The following is an 18,735-nucleotide window of genomic DNA, read 5'->3' as shown; positions in this document are numbered from 1 at the left end:
CTTTAGTTTCTTAAAGGGCAAATTGGAAGGTAGAATACTATTCTCTTCACTTGTTAAAAGAGTTAAAGACCCACAGAGGGAGAAAAAGAAATGGCAAGAAAATCCTTTCTTGTCCCCTTTTTGGTTCCTGGTATTATCAGGCAACTTGACTAGGATCCATCGCTATAGACTGGGGCCATAGGAGATCAAACTGCCCCAAATCATCCCAGGGTATGTGGAGTCATTTATGTTATCAGCATTGCAGACATAGTAATCAATGAAATGTCTTTGTGTAAAGCTTTGATGAGCCTATGGGCTCATCCCTGACATGGGTATTAGGGATGTGAAGGCATAAATGAAATCATTCCTGTCATTTAAGAGGCTAGACAATACAGGAATATAAAAAGGAAAAATAGACCCCAATAATAACAATAACTGGCATTTGTATAATATTCTAAGGTTTGCAAAGCACCTTACACACGTTATATTATTATGATGACTCCTTTGTTTCCACAATTTAAGTGAGTAAACTGAGGCTCCTAGAAGTTGTGACTAGGGGCCATTAGTAAGAGTCCTGAGGATTTGAAGTCCTGCTTTATGGCTTTCAAAATATAGAAATAAAATTCTGTGGACCAGAGCACAGATTATAAAAACAAACAAACAGACATTGATGCTCTTAACAGATATAAAAACCTAGAGTTGTGTGAGTTTTGTGTAGGTGAATTCATTAACTTCCCTGCTAGAGATGGGTATATGTTGCCTGCATCCTTTAGGAAGGAATTTATTTCCCCAGGATTGGGATTATGAATGTAACTAACATCCTCCTCTTCTCTCCCTTAATTTACCTTCAAAAGAGGCTGCAGGGTCTGACAAATTCTGCTATGAAAAACTTAACACAGAAGGCACTGAGAAGGGGAACTGTGGGAAAGATGGGGATCGATGGATTCAGTGTAGCAAACAGTAAGTGCTGAACTTTCATCAGGGGAGGGGTGTGTTGTGTGTGTGTGTGTACACATGTGCGCATACACGTACAAGCAAGGCCATTTACCAACTCTTAATGGAAAGCTGGAGGGCACCAAAAATAAGCCTTAATGAGTTTTCCAAAAGTGCAATGATTTTAAAAATATTCTCCAGTGTATATTTTTAAGTTGGTCATTTTAGTGTGTCCAAATGGCCGAGAGCCTATAGCAAAAATAATAAAGATGCAGTTGATGCTGTGGCTTGGAGGGGAGAAATTTCCTGCACTAGGGCAGCTTGTTTAGCGATAATACTTTGCCATAACTTTGTAAATTAAGTCTTAGCTTTTCATCTTAATAGGGCTCTAGTAGTACATGATTTGTGAATGGGGTGATGTGAAAATTCCTTTGCATACAAAATAGAAACAGTATGCATTCTGGGTACCTAGTTAAACAATCTGTATTTTAAACACCTGCTTTATACAAAACATTACATGGTTTTTACGGTTTAAGAATCTACTGAATGATCATATTGAAAAGAAAATTTTTCTTTTAAAAATTTGTATTTTCCTTTAACAGACTAAAGGAAGTTGGGTATTTTAAAGTGAGAATTTTACTCAAATTTCTCTATTTGCTTATCAAATTTGGGTACCTAATACTATCAAGTATTAAATTATAGATCAAAGTTCCATTTTTATATAAAACCCCCTCAGATTTACGTACAAATTCCTAAGGTTTACAAATTGCTTTCTTTTTAACATGATTTTCCTAGTAAATGTCTGAGGCAGGATTCATACACAGTTCTTCCGACTACAATTCCTACAGTCTTCCCACTAGTTTACACTGTCTTAATTCTTAATAATTGGGTGATTGCTTTTCTTTGGTGCAAAGAAGAAGTTGCATGTTGTTGTTGTTTTGTCATTAGTTGTGTCTGACTCTTCATGAACCCATTTGGGGTTTTCTTGGCAGAGATGCTGGAGTGATTTGCTATTTCATTCTCTAGCTCATTTTACAGATGAGGAAATTGAGGCAAACAGGGTTAAGTGACTTGTCCAGGGTCACACAGCTAGTAAGTGTCTTGATTTGAACTCAGTTTCTCCTGACTCTATGGCCAGCACTCTCTCCACTGTCACCAAGCTGCTCAAAGTTTCTTAGTGAAGGAATTCAAGATGTTTTATCTATCAAACTCATTGTCCCATCTCCTCACCTAACATGGCCTGCATAGAGACAGCCTTAGTTTATTGTTGTTGCCCAGTCAATAAACATTTATTAAGCACCTACTATGTGTCAACACTGTGCTAAACAGTATCTGGTATGGTCCCATGGTAGAGCACTCCAAGAAGAGATCCAAGTGCGTCCAAGAAGAGATGACTAGCCTGAGTGCCTTCCATAAAATGGAGCTGTAGGGAGAAGTTCTCCACTCCATCCTCCAATCAGAGGAGCCCCAAGGGTAGAAGGTGCTGATGAGGTGTGAGTCCCAGGGCTGATTCGATCTTACAGGATGATGAGGTTCCTGGGGGGCATGATGGAAAAGCGCACAGGAATGTAGCAGATGGGATATGAAGAGATGACTAGAGTATGTTGTTTATGTCATTGAGAGTTCTCGACTTGGAACCTTGGAACCAGACAGCTAGCTTAAGGATGACTTCTGACCCTTGGCAGCTTCATGAAGTGCATCTCACACCAATGGGTCTTAGGACCAGCAACTTTTCACCCTACAGACAGTTTATTTCTCTTAAGCCGAATGAAAGGTATGGATTTAAATTAAATCTAAAAACCAGACAGGTTTGAATGATTGTAATTCTCCTCTCCTTTTATGCTTACAGTGATGTGTTTTGTGGCTTTTTGCTCTGTACCAATCTTACTCGAGTTCCACGAATTGGTCAACTTCAGGGAGAAATCATTCCAACTTCCTTTTATCACCAAGGCCGAGTCATTGACTGCAGGTAATGTATTACAGTGTTGAAAAGTTGAGTCATTCAGAAAGTAAAACTCAAAGAGACAAGATCAGAGGGGAATAAACCTCAGGAAAAATTGGAAGATAGCTTCAAATAAGTTATTTTATTCATATTTTGTCATTTCTTTCCTTTTGAAAGTTATTAACAGTGTGCATTTAAAGATTTGTTGTTGTTTTGTCAATTAGTTGTGTCTGACGAATTTGGGGTTTTCATGGCAAAGATCCTGGAGTAGTTTACCATTTTGTTCTCCAGGTCATTTTGCAGATGGGGAAACTAAGGCCAAGAGGGTTAAATGACTTGCCCAGGCTCTTACAGCTAGTAAGTGTCCCGACTCCAGGCCCAGTGTTCTATCCATTGTGCCACCTAGCTGCCCATTTAAAGATTAATGTGACTAATTATAGATCACCATCCATTCCTCTCTGGTTACTATTTTTTGTGCACTTATCACATTCTAATTTATACTAGAGTATTTTTGCATGCATATCTTATGATCCCACATAATTGTTGCTTTTCATCTTAGTGATAAAACCTTGGAGTCTAGAACAATAAACCACACATAGTAGATGCTTAATAAATATTTGTTTGCTTGAATTGAATCGTTCTTCCATCTTCTTTAGTTTTGTCTTGAAACCTCTAGGCTTAATGCTAACAATTGCACGTATGCCTTCTTTCTCCAGTGGTGCCCATGTTGTTTTAGATGATGATACTGATGTAGGGTATGTGGAAGATGGAACTCCGTGTGGCCCATCCATGATGTGTCTAGATAGAAAGTGCCTACAGATTCAGTCCCTAAACATGAGCAGCTGTCCCCTTGACTCCAATGGCAAAGTTTGTTCAAATCATGGGGTAAGGATGAAACAAGAGGCTGAGCCTCTTGGCTCTCTTTGGCTGTATGTGTTTTATTATTCGACAATTGAACATTTTTCCTGGATTAAAATTTCATTTTCAGCAATTCTCTGTGTGGTCCTGCTGCCTGCTGTGTTTTGCCCAATATTTATTGATATCAAGAAACTGATGCCTACCCAAGAACTTGCAGTTCTAAGATGACTAACACACACATGCAAATGCACATGCACACACATTCATGCACGTGCACACATATTATCATTTACTGTTATGCTGACCGTAGGCTTGTAGGAGATTGATTCAGAGCTGGAAGGGACCTTAAGGCTCCATTTGACCCCTCATTTGCCTATGAGGAAACTAGGCACTGAGCAGGTAAGAGACTTCCCCAAGGTCACACAAGTAGTAACCATGAGTATTTGAACCCAGCTCCTCTGACTCTGAATCCAGCAACCTTTCCATGAATTCTTCTCATCAAATATACTCTTGTCAAAACCACTCTTTTTTTCTGACAACCTGAATCATCACACTTAGAATTTTGGTAGTACTCTAAAGCTTGCATAGTATTTTTCTTATAGTAACCCTCTGAGGTAGGTACTAAAAGCTAGGTGGTCCAGAGGCTAGAGACTGGGAAGACCAGCTACCTAGTAGCTGTGTGACCCTGAGCAAGATACTTTGTCTGTCTCAACCCCAGTTTCCTCATCTATAAAATGGGGTTGAAAATAATAGCATCGGGGGCAGCTAGATGGCGCAGTGGTTAAAGCTCTGGCTCTGGATTCAGGAGTACCTGAGTTCAAATCCAGCCTCAGACACTTAACACTTACTAACTGTGTGACCCTGGGCAAGTCACTTAACCCCCATTGCCCTGCAAAAAAAAAAAAAGAAAATAATAGCATCAACCTCACAGGATTGTCAAGAGGATCAAATGATATAACATATGTAAAGTGCTTCACGAACCTTAGAGCATTTGGAAAATGCTGGTAGTTATCATTAAAATGATAATAATAATTATAATTTTTATTAACAACCCCATTTTACAGAGAAGGAAATTGAAGTTGAGAGGTTAAGTGACTTGCCCACAATCACATAGTAACTGCTTTGGGAGGGATTTAAACTCAAGTCTCATGATTCTAAGTCCATCCAGTTCCTTAGCCACAGTGTATATGGTACATTGCTAAATTTTGTGATAGTTTTCATTTTCTATTGGAAAAAGTCAGAATAACTAAGGAGGTGATAGGAAGCTAATAAGATCCTTCAAAGAACTCCCCACTGTATTGACATGGCCAGCATGCTGTCCTGCACAGAGTAGGTCCTTGGTAAATATTGGTTGAATCTAATTAAAGCTATTTGCACTTTCAAAGTAAAGTTTATGTCAGTGTCGCTTCTCATGCCCTTCAGTATTCATTCATCAAGAACTCAGGTGCTTGTAGAATAAGCACCAGGTACATCACTAGTATCACTAATGACATCCCATGTGTTTGTGTTTTAAGAAACACAAGCTGAAGAGTAGGAAGCCATCAACCAAGAGAAGGAAGGAAACACGCATTTATTAAATACCTACTATGTGTGAGGCGCTGTATAAGCGCTTTACAAATATTATCTCGTTTGATCCTCAAAACCCTCGGAGATAAATGTTTTTTAAAAAAAGTTAAAATGTTTATTGATATGTTTGAACTTTGTACATTCCCCGCAGACCATAGTAAGGAGTTTGCAGGTTAGGTTTCATCTATGCCTTATCTAAGAGACATGGAGGGGAAAGGGGAAAGAAGGGAAAATCCAAAGTCACAGGAAAATAGAAAAAATACACCACTGGTTGCCAGAACGTCCAAGTTTTTTTTAAAAGTCCGTGAGCATAAACATCAACTATATAAGCATTACAAAGACATGATGGTGAATGCAACAGTTTTTTTTTACAGTTTGTAAACAGACATTTTACAGAGGAAATGGAAGAAGATGTAAGTTAAGTGACTTACCCAGGGTTACATGACTAGTAAGTGTTTGGGGCTGGATTTGAACTCAAGTCTTCCTGACTCAAGGCCTATCACTCAATCCACTTTGCCACTTCCAATTAAAATTGGAAGGGACTTGAGAGGTCATCTCATTCAGTGTTCTCATTTTATAGAGGAGAATATTCAGTCCACCCAAAGCTAAGTGAAAACAAGTATATTTGCATGAGTGCTTAGCAGTCTTATGAATTTTTTGGGAGCTCACTGCTCTTCGACACTGCCCAAACAACCATCTTTTTCAAAATCCATAAGACCAAGTACTTGGGAAATACACACACACTTACACTGAAGCCATATATCTAAAAGAAAAAAACTAACACTTGCTTAGTTTGGTGTGGAGGGAAAGGACAGTTTGGTTAAACATTCAGACTTCAGGAATGGAAAATGAGACGAATATAATGAAGCTAGGAAGAAGACTCTGAAATGATGGCAAAGAGAAAAAGAAAAGATCCCCTCAAAGTAAATAATGTTGGGGTGAAGGATATTGAACAGAGACCTCAGGTGATGGATTAAAGGAGCTCCCAGTTCTGAGGAAGGAGACGTTCCACCTTTCTTCTGTCACTGGCTCCAAGTCTGTGGACAAAAGAAGGGCAGAGAGATTTTGATGTAATTGGTGATATCTTTTTCCCATTTACCCTACACAGGCGTTAATCCTAATCAGTTTGTTACAACTTTGAAGATTAAGAAATCCATTTATACTAATAAGCTTACATCCTCTTTAGTAAGCCTTCTCTCTATGCAGTTCATATGTAAAGAGATAAAGGCTTCAAGAAATATTACACTGATCCGTCCTTCCAATGATTAGTGTTCTTCAGAGTCCAGCAGTGGACTGTTTATTCCTTCTGAATTTCAGGCCACTTTAGTATAATGCCAAAAACTTAAGAATTACAGCAGCCAAACCACGCTGGATAGTCTGATCACAGGAGGCATCCTTCTGACCTTTGTGACAGATATTCACTGACAGTCAATCAACAAGCATTTGGCAAAAGTCTACGAGGTTCAGGGCCCTATGCATTGTGCCAAGGAGTATATGCCTGACTACAAGAATCTTATAATCTAGTTGAGGAGAAAAAGGGACAATAATAGCAGGCATTTATATAGAGCTTTAGGGTTCATAAAGCATTTTACCAATAGTGTTCCATTTTATCCTCACAACACCACTGAGAAAGAGATAAAATCTATATTTTATAGTTGAAGAAACTGAGGCAGACAGAGTTAAGTAACTTGCCCAGGTCACATAGATAGTATCCAAGACAAGATTTGAGCTTAAGTCTTTGTTAAGTCCAGGTCCAGTGCTCTACCCACTGTGCCATCTAGCTGCCTCTGATAAACAGTGAACAGTACAACATATTACTGGGGGCTAAAGTATACAGTAGAGACTTTCAAGTGTTATAGAAGTAGAGAGAGGAGAGGGATATGATACATGAGAAGTGATGTAATCAGAGAAGGTTTCATGGAAGAGATGGGATTTTACCTGGGAAGGAAGGAGGGAAAGAAAGAAAGAAGGAACAAATAAAGGAAGGGAGGAAGAAAGGAAAAAAGTGTTTATTAAGCACCTACTATGTGTCAAGCATTATGCTAAGTGCTTTACAAACACTTTTGACCCCTGGGAGGTAGGTGCTATTATTATTTCCATTTTTTTAGTTGAGGAAACTAAGGGAGCCAGAGGTTAAGTGACTTGCATAGGGTCACACGGTTGTACATGTCTGAGATTGGATTTAAACTCAGGTCTTCCTGACTCCAGGTCCAGTGTTGTATTACCACCAGCTGCCTCTGGGGACAGGTGGATATGTTTTGGATAGGAAGAACTGGCCTGGGAAGATAGGAGCAGTACTGCAAGCAAGGTAATAGGAATGATTCAGACAGAAACAAGATTATTAGTATATTTGGGGGAGAGCCAAGAGACAGGTAACTACAGAAGGTGCATGTTGGTGAACTTGTGGGAAATACGACTGGCTATAGAAGTCTAGGTCATAAACTGAAGCCCAGAAGGCTGGAATTTCACAATCAGAACCAAGGAGACTTTGAAGGCTTTTGTGTTGGGGAAAATCATGTTGAAATTAATGTTCCAAAAGTGGTCTGCTTAGGAGATCCTGGGCTTATAAATTTAGAGCCGGAAGGGACCATGGAGAGGTACTGAATTCAATCTTGTCATTTTGGAGCTAAGATAACAGAGACCTAGAGAGAGATGGCAAGTGACTGATATATGTCTGTTCTCCAGTAACCAACCCAACTAAGAGCAGCGAGTCTGGGAGGCTGGCTGTTGGTGAAGTATTTGGTCACATTGACCCAGTAAACAAATCAAAATACAAAACTACTCTCAATCCTGTGTGCCAATCCCTCCCATCCTTCCCCACTTCCACCTTCCTTAGTTGGTGGAGCTGCAGAGGGTGCTAACAATCATGCACGATGATTTTAGCTATTGGCAATTGTTGTGTGTGGTTTCTGTCAGTGACCAGCTAGTTTATGGACTTCAGGAGGGAATTTGGAGAGTGTACAGAAACACATGGATGAGAGTCATATCAGACAGAACAAGGAGGCCTGCCTGCATTGGGATCAGCACCAGTACAGGGATTCTCCACATTGTTGCCATAATAGACTTATCGAAGTGTTATCTTCATTTTTCAAACCATAAAAAATCCACAAAATAATTATTTTGACGTCTTATTTTTTGCCACATGTAATGAATGTTCAGGACACTGGGGAGCATTTTAAGGAAGTTTTACACTTCCTTGAAATGATTTTCCAACTTGAAGAGTTGTGTAACTTAGCAACAGAAGCAGTGTAAAGAAGAACTTAAAATTTAGCTATCTAACCTTTGGCCAGTTGGAAATGTGAGACTAGTGACAGCAAGGCTAGCTCTTTATTAAAGATTTTGTTGTTCAGTCATCTTCAGTTGTGTCTGAATCTTTGTGACCCCATATGGGGTTTTCTTGGCAAAGGTACTGGAGTGTTTGCTATTTCCTTCTCCAGCTCATTTTACAGATAAGAAAACTGAGGCAAACAGGGTTAAGTGATTTGCCCAGGGTCACACAACTAGTAAGTATCTGATGATTAATGATTAAGATCCTCTATTTTACATCAGCAGCATAATAAGAGTACCCGATACACACTTCTCTCTCTCTCTCTCTCTCTCTCTCTCTCTCTCTCTCTCTCTCTCTCTCTCTCTCTCTCTCTCTCTTCCCGTGTGTGCAGGAAGAGTTTCCTTGTTTTGGAGCACTAGCAAAATTTAAATGTCAGCCTTACTCTGTAGAATTCGGGGGGGGGGGCGGGACCCAAGAGTCTTGTGACTTTACCACTGCTATTTAATAACTGAGCTATGAGGCAATAAAGGAAACCACAATGAAAACACTCTTTGTTCATGTTTTCTCTCACAGGTGTGTAGCAATGAAGTCACCTGCATTTGTAATAACACCTGGGCGGGGACGGACTGCAGCATCCGGGATCTTATCAAAAAACCCCCAGCCTCAAAGGATGACGGACCCAAGGGTTTGTGATTTGAGTTCCTTTTTATTGTATGTATTTAGGCAACCCTTTTCCAAAAGGCATCAAAGGAGCAACATCATAGTGTTGGAAGGAGATATAGAATATTTTTCTTTTTTAAATAAGAATGACCCAGTATATAATTCATACTTAATATAACTGTAACATTCTAAATGTCATGTGTTGACAACTGTCTTTGTCTGTGCTCTGTTTCATCATTGCAGGACCCATACTTGGGGAAAAATGAGCTTAGTGACTTTCCTTTCTAGGTTTTCACTTTTTTTGTCTCTCCTTTAAATCACATTCTTTTGCATAAACATTTATTTATTATTTAGAACTTTTCATAATTTTCCCAATTAATGGATAAATCTTAAGATAGTTTACAAAGTGTATCTTCACAGCAATACTGGGAGATGGGTAGCGTAATTATTATTTTTTTAAATCTCCGCTTTACAGATGAGGAAACTGAATCTCTGGTGGCTTGCCCAGGGTCACAAAGCTAGTTGGTGGTAGAGAGGCCTCTCCTATGGGGTATCTCCTCTTTTGTTATATTGTTTAATCATTTTTACAGTATTGTGCTCCCCTCTTATTATCCTACATTTACAGACAAAGAAATTGAGGCCTAGAGAGGCAGTATGACTACCCAAAAGTCATAGAGGCAGTGAGTATTAGAAGCAGGATTTGAACCTAGGGCACAACTAAACATCTATAGGGCTGAAGCCTAAACCTAGGTCTGGTGGTTCTAAATTTGGTGGTTTTCCTGCTTCCTCTTGCTGCTTCTATATCAATACTGGATAGATTATATTATTAGCATGGCACAAATCTCTTCAGCAGAGCCTTCATTTATTTCGTGCAGAAATCTAATTTGATTTTCCTTAAAGGAATCTTTTGGACCATTGTCCTTACTGCTAAAAATAATAGGTACTTTCCTGGATTAAAGATGTATACATATATATGCACATACACATACATGTGTCTGTGTACTTATTTACATATGACATATATGTGTATGTCTGTAATTACATGCACACATCCATACATAACATAGTCATTTTCTGATCATAGTTGATCTTAGACTATGAATTTGAAGCCCAAACATCATGATGCTAATATTGCCCTATAAAGACAGGGAAACATTATATTATACAGTCTTCATTCTTCCAGGAAATCTTAACGTCAAAGAGTTTCCTTCAACATCCAGTTAATTACAGGAGTTCAGGACTCATTAAATAATTGCTATGCAGTTTCTTAGATAACATGTTTATTAAGTAATAAAGAATCATTCTTAACAACAATATTTAGGGTAGCATTTATGATTCTTGCTCATAACAATCATAATATTCATCAAATAATTAATGACTATATATAAAAACACAAGACTGGGGAGGGAAGCATGATCAACTTTACAACATTGTTAGTAATAATGGGATAGGACAAACTAGCGAAAAATAGCAGTTTTCATATTCGTTTGTAAATGTTAAGGATGAAAATCATTTCTGCCTGGATTTTTCTCATTAATGGTTTTCTCACATTATAACTATGTTTGGAATACCATATGGAGAGGTTGGCCAATTTTCAGTAAGAAGTTAAATCTACAATTCAATTAGCTCTGTGGATTTGGGAAATTACCTACTTTATTTTCCCACTGTTTGAATTTTTCAAGAAAGAGTAATTTTTATAATTGCACTAACAGAGAACACTGCAAACTAGATCCTTCTAAACTGTGCACCCTTTTCTTCAAAGATCTATTCAGACAGCGTACATCTGTGCTAGCACAGCTGTGCTGGACATAGTCCCAACGTACTCTCCAAGATTAGGGCAAAGCGAGACACCCAGGGAAGCACCCTGCCCAGGTAGACGAAAAAGCAGAATAACTTAACGCTCTACACTGCCTCCCAACCCCCCCCCTTCATTAATGATCTATAGAAACCCTCATGAACACTTGAATATAAAATCCCCTGCTATTTTCCCTCTCCTACCACTGCGTTAAAAGTATATGAAACACTATGTAAAAGAATCTGGCAGGATCTCATGGTTTCCTTTTGCAGGTGGGCAAAAATCACCAAAACCCGCTACTCCTTTTAGTGATGCTTTTAGATATGTTGCTTAAGCCCATGCTTGAGTTATTTTGGATCCAGAAGTGTTTACTCTATAAATAGCAATGCAGTCAAGATGTCAAAATATGGTTCTAAATATACATGGCCCACGGATGTTGGCATAGCAAAGGGAAGAAAGAGGAGCTGATGGGAAGAGTCGCTGTATAGCTTTTAGGAGTTGATTTCGTTGGGCATGTTTAATGCCTGTTTTTACTCATTTACCCATTAAGAGGGATAGTATCTGGAACTGTGATTTCGCCAGTTTAGATTACTCCTGGATGATGAAATTCTCTCTACCAAAGCAGGTGATTTCACCTAGGGACTTAATGCATAAAGCTGTGGACCTGGAGTCAGGAAGAGATGGGTTCAGATGTGACCCCAGACACTCACTAGCTGTGTGACCCTCATTAGCAAGTCACTTAACCTCTCATGTCCTTAATTTCATCATCTGTAAAACAGGAATAATAATATCACCCATCTCCCCAAATTGTTGTGAGGATCAAATGAGAGAGGCTCTTCCAAACCTTAAAGCACTATATGAATACTAGTTAGTATTATTATTAGGTCATCGTCTTCTCTGCCACTTCTAGTTTCAGAGAATTATCTAGAATGCAAAGAGGTCAAGAGACTTGCCTGTGGTCACTGTTTTCCAAGGTGGGATTTGAATTCAGGTCTTCCTGCTTCCAAGGTCAACATTCCATGTACTTTGCCATCCTTCCTCTCTTATTTTTAAACACTTCTTTCAAGCTCTTATTCATTCTCTCTCTCTCTCTCTCTCTCCCCCTCCCTCCCTCTCTCTCTCTCTCTCTCTCTCTCTCTCTCTCTCTCTCTCTCTCTCTCTCTCTCTCTCTCTCCCCCTCTCCCTCTCCCTCTTCATTTCTCTCCCTCGCCTCCTTTCTCTCTTATCTCCTTGCCCCCCAATAGGAAACAATCCCCTGCTTACTCTCTATTAATTTTTATTGAAAAAAGTTTAGATCAACCTCCAGAAACTACATTTAGTAGTTTCCTACTGCTCTAGCAGAAGGAATCAATCATTGATCTGTTGGGATTTTTTAATATCTTAAATGTTTATGATTATATTAAAGAAGATGAGAAAGATTATTCACGTACTGTTCCTCTAAGAAGGTTGGAGATAACTCAGCATAGATATGTTGTCAGAGAGGAGTATAAGAGCAGAACTAACTCATCTGGCTCACCCCTTGGGTGTGTGATAGACTGGGAAAGATTACCCCTAGCCCTTTCTTCTCCACATACCTCCTTTTCATCTCCAGTTCCTATGTGATTTAAATTAAGTTCATTGGGAAAGATCTAAGATTAAATTAGAAATTAAATTAAATTCTTGGAGGAAGTCCAAAAGTAGCGAGCCATTCTGGAGAGGATGATACTCACATCTGTCCCTGGATCTCTCTTTGTTCCTGAACGCAACAAAGTTAGTATCAACTGCATTGGTATTGGAATTATTGACAATGCTGGTGAGACTTTAATATGCTGAATTAAAAAGAAGATGCCATGACTTAATATGAATTAGCATCAGTAACTATATTAGGGAAATGGTTAATTTATCAGAGCAGTCAATGGTAAAGTATGCAATTTAGGGACAACCCATTGACATGATTTCCCAGGGCTTCTCATAGCCCTTCAAGTTGCTTTGAAAAGTTTAATTGACATCTTGATCAAATACAAATTTTGTGGGATGTCATTTCACACATTAGGGTTCATCATGTATGCTTTGTGGTTTTGGTTTTTATATTTCTGGTTAAAAGGGGAATGGCAATAGGAGTTTACTTACGTTTTCTTTCTATTTAATATGTGTAATGTTTAGGTGCCATTTTATACTTGGCTCCCTAACAATATATAGTAAAAAACAGCAACCCTTTACATTTGCTTTAACAAAACAATTGTAGCATCTGAAGAGATCTCACTTTCATCTCAAGGCAAAAAATTTGACTATAAACCTTTATCCGACTGTAGAATGGAATACACATTACACTGTTTTCTCTGCTCTGATTTTCCCTCCCAAATTGGTTTGGATGGTGTTATTATGAAAGTAATTGTGGACCATAGGAAGATCACTGGATTTGGAGGAAGAAGAATGAGGTTCAAATCTTACCCCTACCACTCACCTGTGTAACCTTGGGCAAGTCGCTTAACCTCTCTATGCCTCAGTTTCTTCATCTGTTCAATGAGGGGAGTTGACATAGATGACCTCTAAAGTCTCTTTCAATTCTAGATGTATGATTGTATGAACTGAGGTTGTTCATACTTCTTCCAGAATATTTGCCACTCACAGTGGTTTACCTCCTCAGAATGCCCTGGCTTGTTATAGTCTTCTAATGATTTTCTCAGTAATACTGATAACTCAGGTCTATATAACGCTTTAAAATTTAAAAGCCACCTTCCTCAGGTACCTTCTGAGGTAGGTAGAACAAGGATTAATGTCTTTATTTTACTGATAAAGAAACTGAGGTACCAAGAGGTTACTTCATAGTCACACAATAACGTCAGAGTTAAGAAAAGCACATGTTTTCTTTTTATAACAACATTTAATTTGTCTGAAATGATGAGCTATATTCAACCATAGACTCCCAGATTTGGAAAGGAATCTCAAAAGCTATCTAGTCCAATTGAAAGGACCTTGGCAACATCTCTGACAAGCAGTTACCCAGATTCTTTTTGACCACCAATAATGGGAGAGCTAGGTGGGACAGTGGATAGAGTGCTGTGGCTGGAGTCAAGAAGACTCCTCTTCCTGAATTCAAGTCTGGCTTCAGACACTTCCCAGCTGTGTGACCTTGGGCAAGTCACTTAACCCTCTTTGCCTCAGTTTCCTTATCTGTAAAATGAGCTAGAGAAGGAAATGGCAAACCACTCCAGTATCTTTTCCAAGAAAACCCCAAAAAGGGGTCACAAAGAGTCAGATTTGACTAAAAGAATGATGAAACAAAAGTTTCCTTATATCAAACTGAAATCTGTATCTTTGCAATGTCCATTCATTTTCTTAGTTCTGCTCTCTCGATCCAAGAAGAACACATTTAAACCCTCTCTTAAATGGCACCCTTCCAGGGACAGATGGAGAATACTTCTTTTATTGACCTCAGAAGGTTGTTATGAGGAAGGTGTTTTTTAAACCTTAAATACTGGCCCCCAACACACACACACACACTACCCTTCATCCCAGTCTTTTCTTCTCTTAGCTAAACAGTCCATATTCATGTAACTAATTGTCATATAGTTTCAAGTCCCTTCATTGCCTTGGTCACTTTCCTCTAGATGTGCTCTGACTTGTTAGTGCCCTTCCTAAAGTGTGATTTCCCCCCTTGGGCAGCTAGGTGGCTCAGTGGATAGAGCACCAGCCCTGCATTCAGGAGGACCTGAGTTCAAATCTGGCCTCAGACACTTAACAATTACTAGCTTTGTGCAAGTCACTGGGCAAGTCACTTAACCCAATTGCCTCACCAAAAAAAAAAAAAAAAAGTGATTCCCCAAACTGAACACTGTACTCAAATGTGGTCTAACTAGGGCCAAATACAAAGGTGTTTTTGCTTCATTCTCAATACTGCTTCCACCAAGGTAGCTTGAGGTCACATTAGGCAGTCACTTCTCACTGTTGACTAACACTGAGTTCGCTCCTCCGAAGATTCTTGTCACGGCTGAATTGTTTAGGCACACCTATACCATCTTTGACTTAATATAATTGCTGTTTTTTAATCCATGTAGAGCATTTTGCACTTATCCTTATTAAATTTTGTCTCAGATTCAGTCTCTCATTCTAGCCCAATGAGGCTTGAATGAATGCCATTAGTGACCCTAATCACCACTCTTTGGGCCCCCAAGCTTAGCCAGTTCTGAATCCTTACCTCTGTGTTATTGTACAGTTCATATCTCTTTAGCCTGTCCACAAACATGAATGAAACATTTTTCCAACTACTTTCCAGAAGTCCATGTATATTAGGTATACCGCAGTCTTCTGAATCCCCTATTACAAAAGGTTAGTGTGGAATGGTCATTCCTAATGAACCCATGCTGGCTCATAGTGATCACACATCACTTCCTAAGTACCTATGAGCTATACCCAGGGGTGTGCTGGAGCCATCTGTTACCAGAGATTAAACTTAAAATTGGGCCATGTGTTTTCTGGAGAGTCAGCTATTAAACATTTACCAGCACACCCTTGGCTATATATGCCTTTATTACTTCATTCTAACATTTTACTAATAATTCATTTCAAGGTCTCCTGCCTATAGTTTGAAGAGACAGTATTCTTAAGTGGAAGGATCATTAATTGGCTTTAGAGTCTGAGGACCTGGGTTCAAAATTTGCTTCTGGTACTTTCTACTTGTGTGATGCTAGACAGGCCATTAAATCTCCCTGGGTCTCAGTTTCTTCATCTGTAAAATGAAGGGCCTGGCTTACATGGATGCTGAGATCATTAAAGGACACTTTAGCCTTCTTTACCTTTTTAAAAATCAGAATGTTTGCTTATCTACAGTCCTGCAGCACTTTCCTTTCCTTCATAATTCCTGAGAGATCACCCAAGAGCAACTCAATAGTCATATCTGTCTGTTCTTTCCATACACTGGGATAAGGTTTATCGAGGCCTGATGACCTAAAACTCCTTGAGGGCAAGTAGAGGTCTTTGGCCATCTCCTCGCTTCTCTTGGATTTCTTTTCCTGCAAATTATTTTGTTCTACCCTTCTAGTCTGCATATCACTGTCTTTGCTGGAGACAACTAAAGAAAAATGGGAACTGAATAATCCTACCTTCTTTCAGTCACCACTTTAATTAGAGTTCCATCCAATCCAAAGAGTGGCCCTGCCCCTTCTTTATTTATCTTCCTGTTGGCCCTTCCTGGTATCCTTTGCATCATGCACTAGCCTTAGCTTATTCCTGGTTTCAGCATTACTGGCAGCCTTTTGCCTTTTATTTTTTAAAGTATATTTATTTGGGCCAGAGTGGGATAATTCTATCCCACACCCAACATTTAGTGAATTTTGTTATATGAGAACTCTGGAAATAGGATTTCTTAAATAACAAATAATGTGCATTAGAGGCATATAGAATGAATTTAATCAAAAAGATTTGTTTGTGGTTACTTCCTCATCTTTACTAAAATACATGATATCTTTTCTAGCTTTCAAATATACGCACAGTGGTCTATCTGCAATGCAACTGGCTGCCTTGTGGACTTAAATCATTGATGTGTTACCAAATACTGGGCTTCTCTTCCCCCTTCCTCTCTTTCCTTCCCTCTTACTCCCTCTCTTCTTCCTCTCCCTCTCTCTCTATCCCGCTCTCTTACTCCTTCCTTCCCCCCATTTCTGGGTAATTAAAATCAAATAAACTGTTATTTTCAAATGGATTTGAGAGGTTATATGGTATAATCTCAAAATTAAGAGTAAAGAGATGCAGGAAGAGGGAGAAGTCTTTCCATCATCCCACTAATAAGCAGTGTGATCTTGGGAAAATCACAAGGGATCTCTCCCATTTCCTTATCTGTAAATTGATTGCTCTGATTCACCTTTATGTCCCTGACATCTCCTAATAGTAAGAAGGAAATCTTGTGGCAAGGAGACACCCTTTGAAGATGCCTAAGTTTCCACCTATTGTAAGTTTTATTTAAAAAAAAGCAGATCTCTGAGAAAATAAACAAATGTAGAGTCTCTGTGTTACTGTAGCATAGACATAAACTCTGTAAAATACACTTAACATGCCTCTTTTGAGTAAATATCACAGCCTATAATTTTCCCCATAAATAAACGAATGCACGTTAGGTTAAAGAAAAAAAGAAGAAGCAACTCTTCACTTTAGCATCTACCAGGACTATTGTGATATGTTCCTTTCACAATTTCCTACCTTTTCCCTCTCCCTCCTCCTATTCAGATTAATCTTCCTCATGAACAGAATCTACTCACAACCCTTCAAATGTTTAGACATATTCAAGGGCTCCCTTTTGTCTACTGAGTAAAGTAAGGGCTTCTTTGGCTGGGGAGCATTCTGGGGTCACACTACCTTTCCAGTCTTGTTTCATGTTACTCATTGCCACAGAGGACATGCTCCAGCCAAAATGGATTCCTCCTTCTTCTGTAAAACACCTTGGAGCTCCCTGCATCTGCCTGTGCTTTGGTTTCCACTGTTCTGTATGCTTGGAATGATCCTTTTCCATCTGTTGAACTCCTTCCGGTTCTTTAAAGGCTAACTGAAATGTCACACCCTCAAAGAAATTTTCCTTGATTTCCCTTTCTTCCCCAAGTCCCCAACAATACCACCCCAGCAGTCCTCATCACATCATACTTTGTTTTGTTCCTCCCTAACATACTTAACCTGAATCACTGAAGATCACAGTTATCAATGAAGGTATCTGAATCCTCTAGTGAACTAAACTTCCGGAGTGTAGGAACTGATGTCTTATCTAAACTTTGTTTCTTCCTCGGTGTCTAGCACAGTCCTCTGTAAAAGGTAGGCACTTACTTAATAAATGGGAATTGAATTGAGTTCCCAGAGTCAACTTAGAATGACTGGCAAGTGCATTTTAGGGATTGAGGGGAAAGGGAAATCCTAAATTTTGATAAGCTGAGGAAATGCCATGGTCATAGTTGGGGTGAGGAGAAAAGCAAAGTCCAGCACACATTCAGTGACCTGCCCAAGGTCATGGAGTAAATAAATTAGGATAAGTTTCAAGACCCAGGCCTCTTGGTTCCCAATAGGAGAGTCATGAAACTACCCTGTCATGAAATCCTACATAGCTTTGAAGAGTAGCCTGGTCTCAGTTTTTTGGGGTGTCTGATGAAAGATCCACCCACCTGCATTCATTTAATTCATGTCAGGAGGAAGAGAGGCTGAGTCATTCCCTATTCACAGAGTAGAGATATTCTGAAGCTTAAGCCTTTTATCTAACCCTTGAAATGTCTAAAAACACTATGACAAAGAATCAGATGGGTCCCTACATCCTCCTCAGTCTTTTAGTCCTGGCAGTGTGTGAGAGAGGAAAGCAGGGCGGAAGGGGACAATCCTTTTGGAAAATACAATTTCCCTGCTCACTTTTATTCCCCTCTTAGTGTCAAGAGCCCTTATCTCAGGTAAGGATATGGAGATCATTCTCCAGCCTGAAGGGAGATTATTGACTATTTTTTTTTTACTCTCAAAAACTACTGGGTTTTGAGGAAGAGGAATAAGAACCCTCTGAGACATCTATGGAAATACCTTGGCCTTCCAATTCCTTTCCAACAACCTCATCAGTCCTGCTGTGGACAGAGCATTGTGCTAATTGGGGGAGACACAGATATAAGACATTCTCTTTGCCTTCAAGGTGTTTGCATTCCAGCAGTGGGATATGACAGGAATATCTATAAGATAAAATGAAAAACAGTCTCAAGAGAGAGATACCGAAGGCCTTCTAATGCTCTCCTGCTACCT

At 39.2% G+C, this 18,735-nt stretch overlaps 1 protein-coding gene across 3 annotated transcripts in view; it reads left to right on the top strand.

Annotated features, from left to right (window-relative positions):
* The window catches only part of ADAM23 (ADAM metallopeptidase domain 23), a 242,989-nt gene that overhangs the window by 202,275 nt on the left and 21,979 nt on the right, over positions 1-18,735 (top strand). For all 3 annotated transcript variants that reach the window (XM_043991921.1, XM_043991922.1, XM_043991920.1), the window contains exons 21-24: positions 834-939; positions 2,762-2,881; positions 3,571-3,739; positions 9,120-9,231. In XM_043991921.1, coding sequence (XP_043847856.1) covers positions 834-939; positions 2,762-2,881; positions 3,571-3,739; positions 9,120-9,231 — 507 coding nt within the window. The remainder of the gene's footprint in view (positions 1-833; positions 940-2,761; positions 2,882-3,570; positions 3,740-9,119; positions 9,232-18,735) is intronic.

The sequence above is a fragment of the Dromiciops gliroides genome, chromosome 3 (genome assembly GCF_019393635.1).
Source record: "Dromiciops gliroides isolate mDroGli1 chromosome 3, mDroGli1.pri, whole genome shotgun sequence".
Classification (NCBI taxonomy): domain Eukaryota; kingdom Metazoa; phylum Chordata; class Mammalia; order Microbiotheria; family Microbiotheriidae; genus Dromiciops; species Dromiciops gliroides.
The sequence above is the reverse complement of the archived record's forward strand: the minus strand, read 5'-3'. Positions and strand labels throughout refer to the sequence as shown.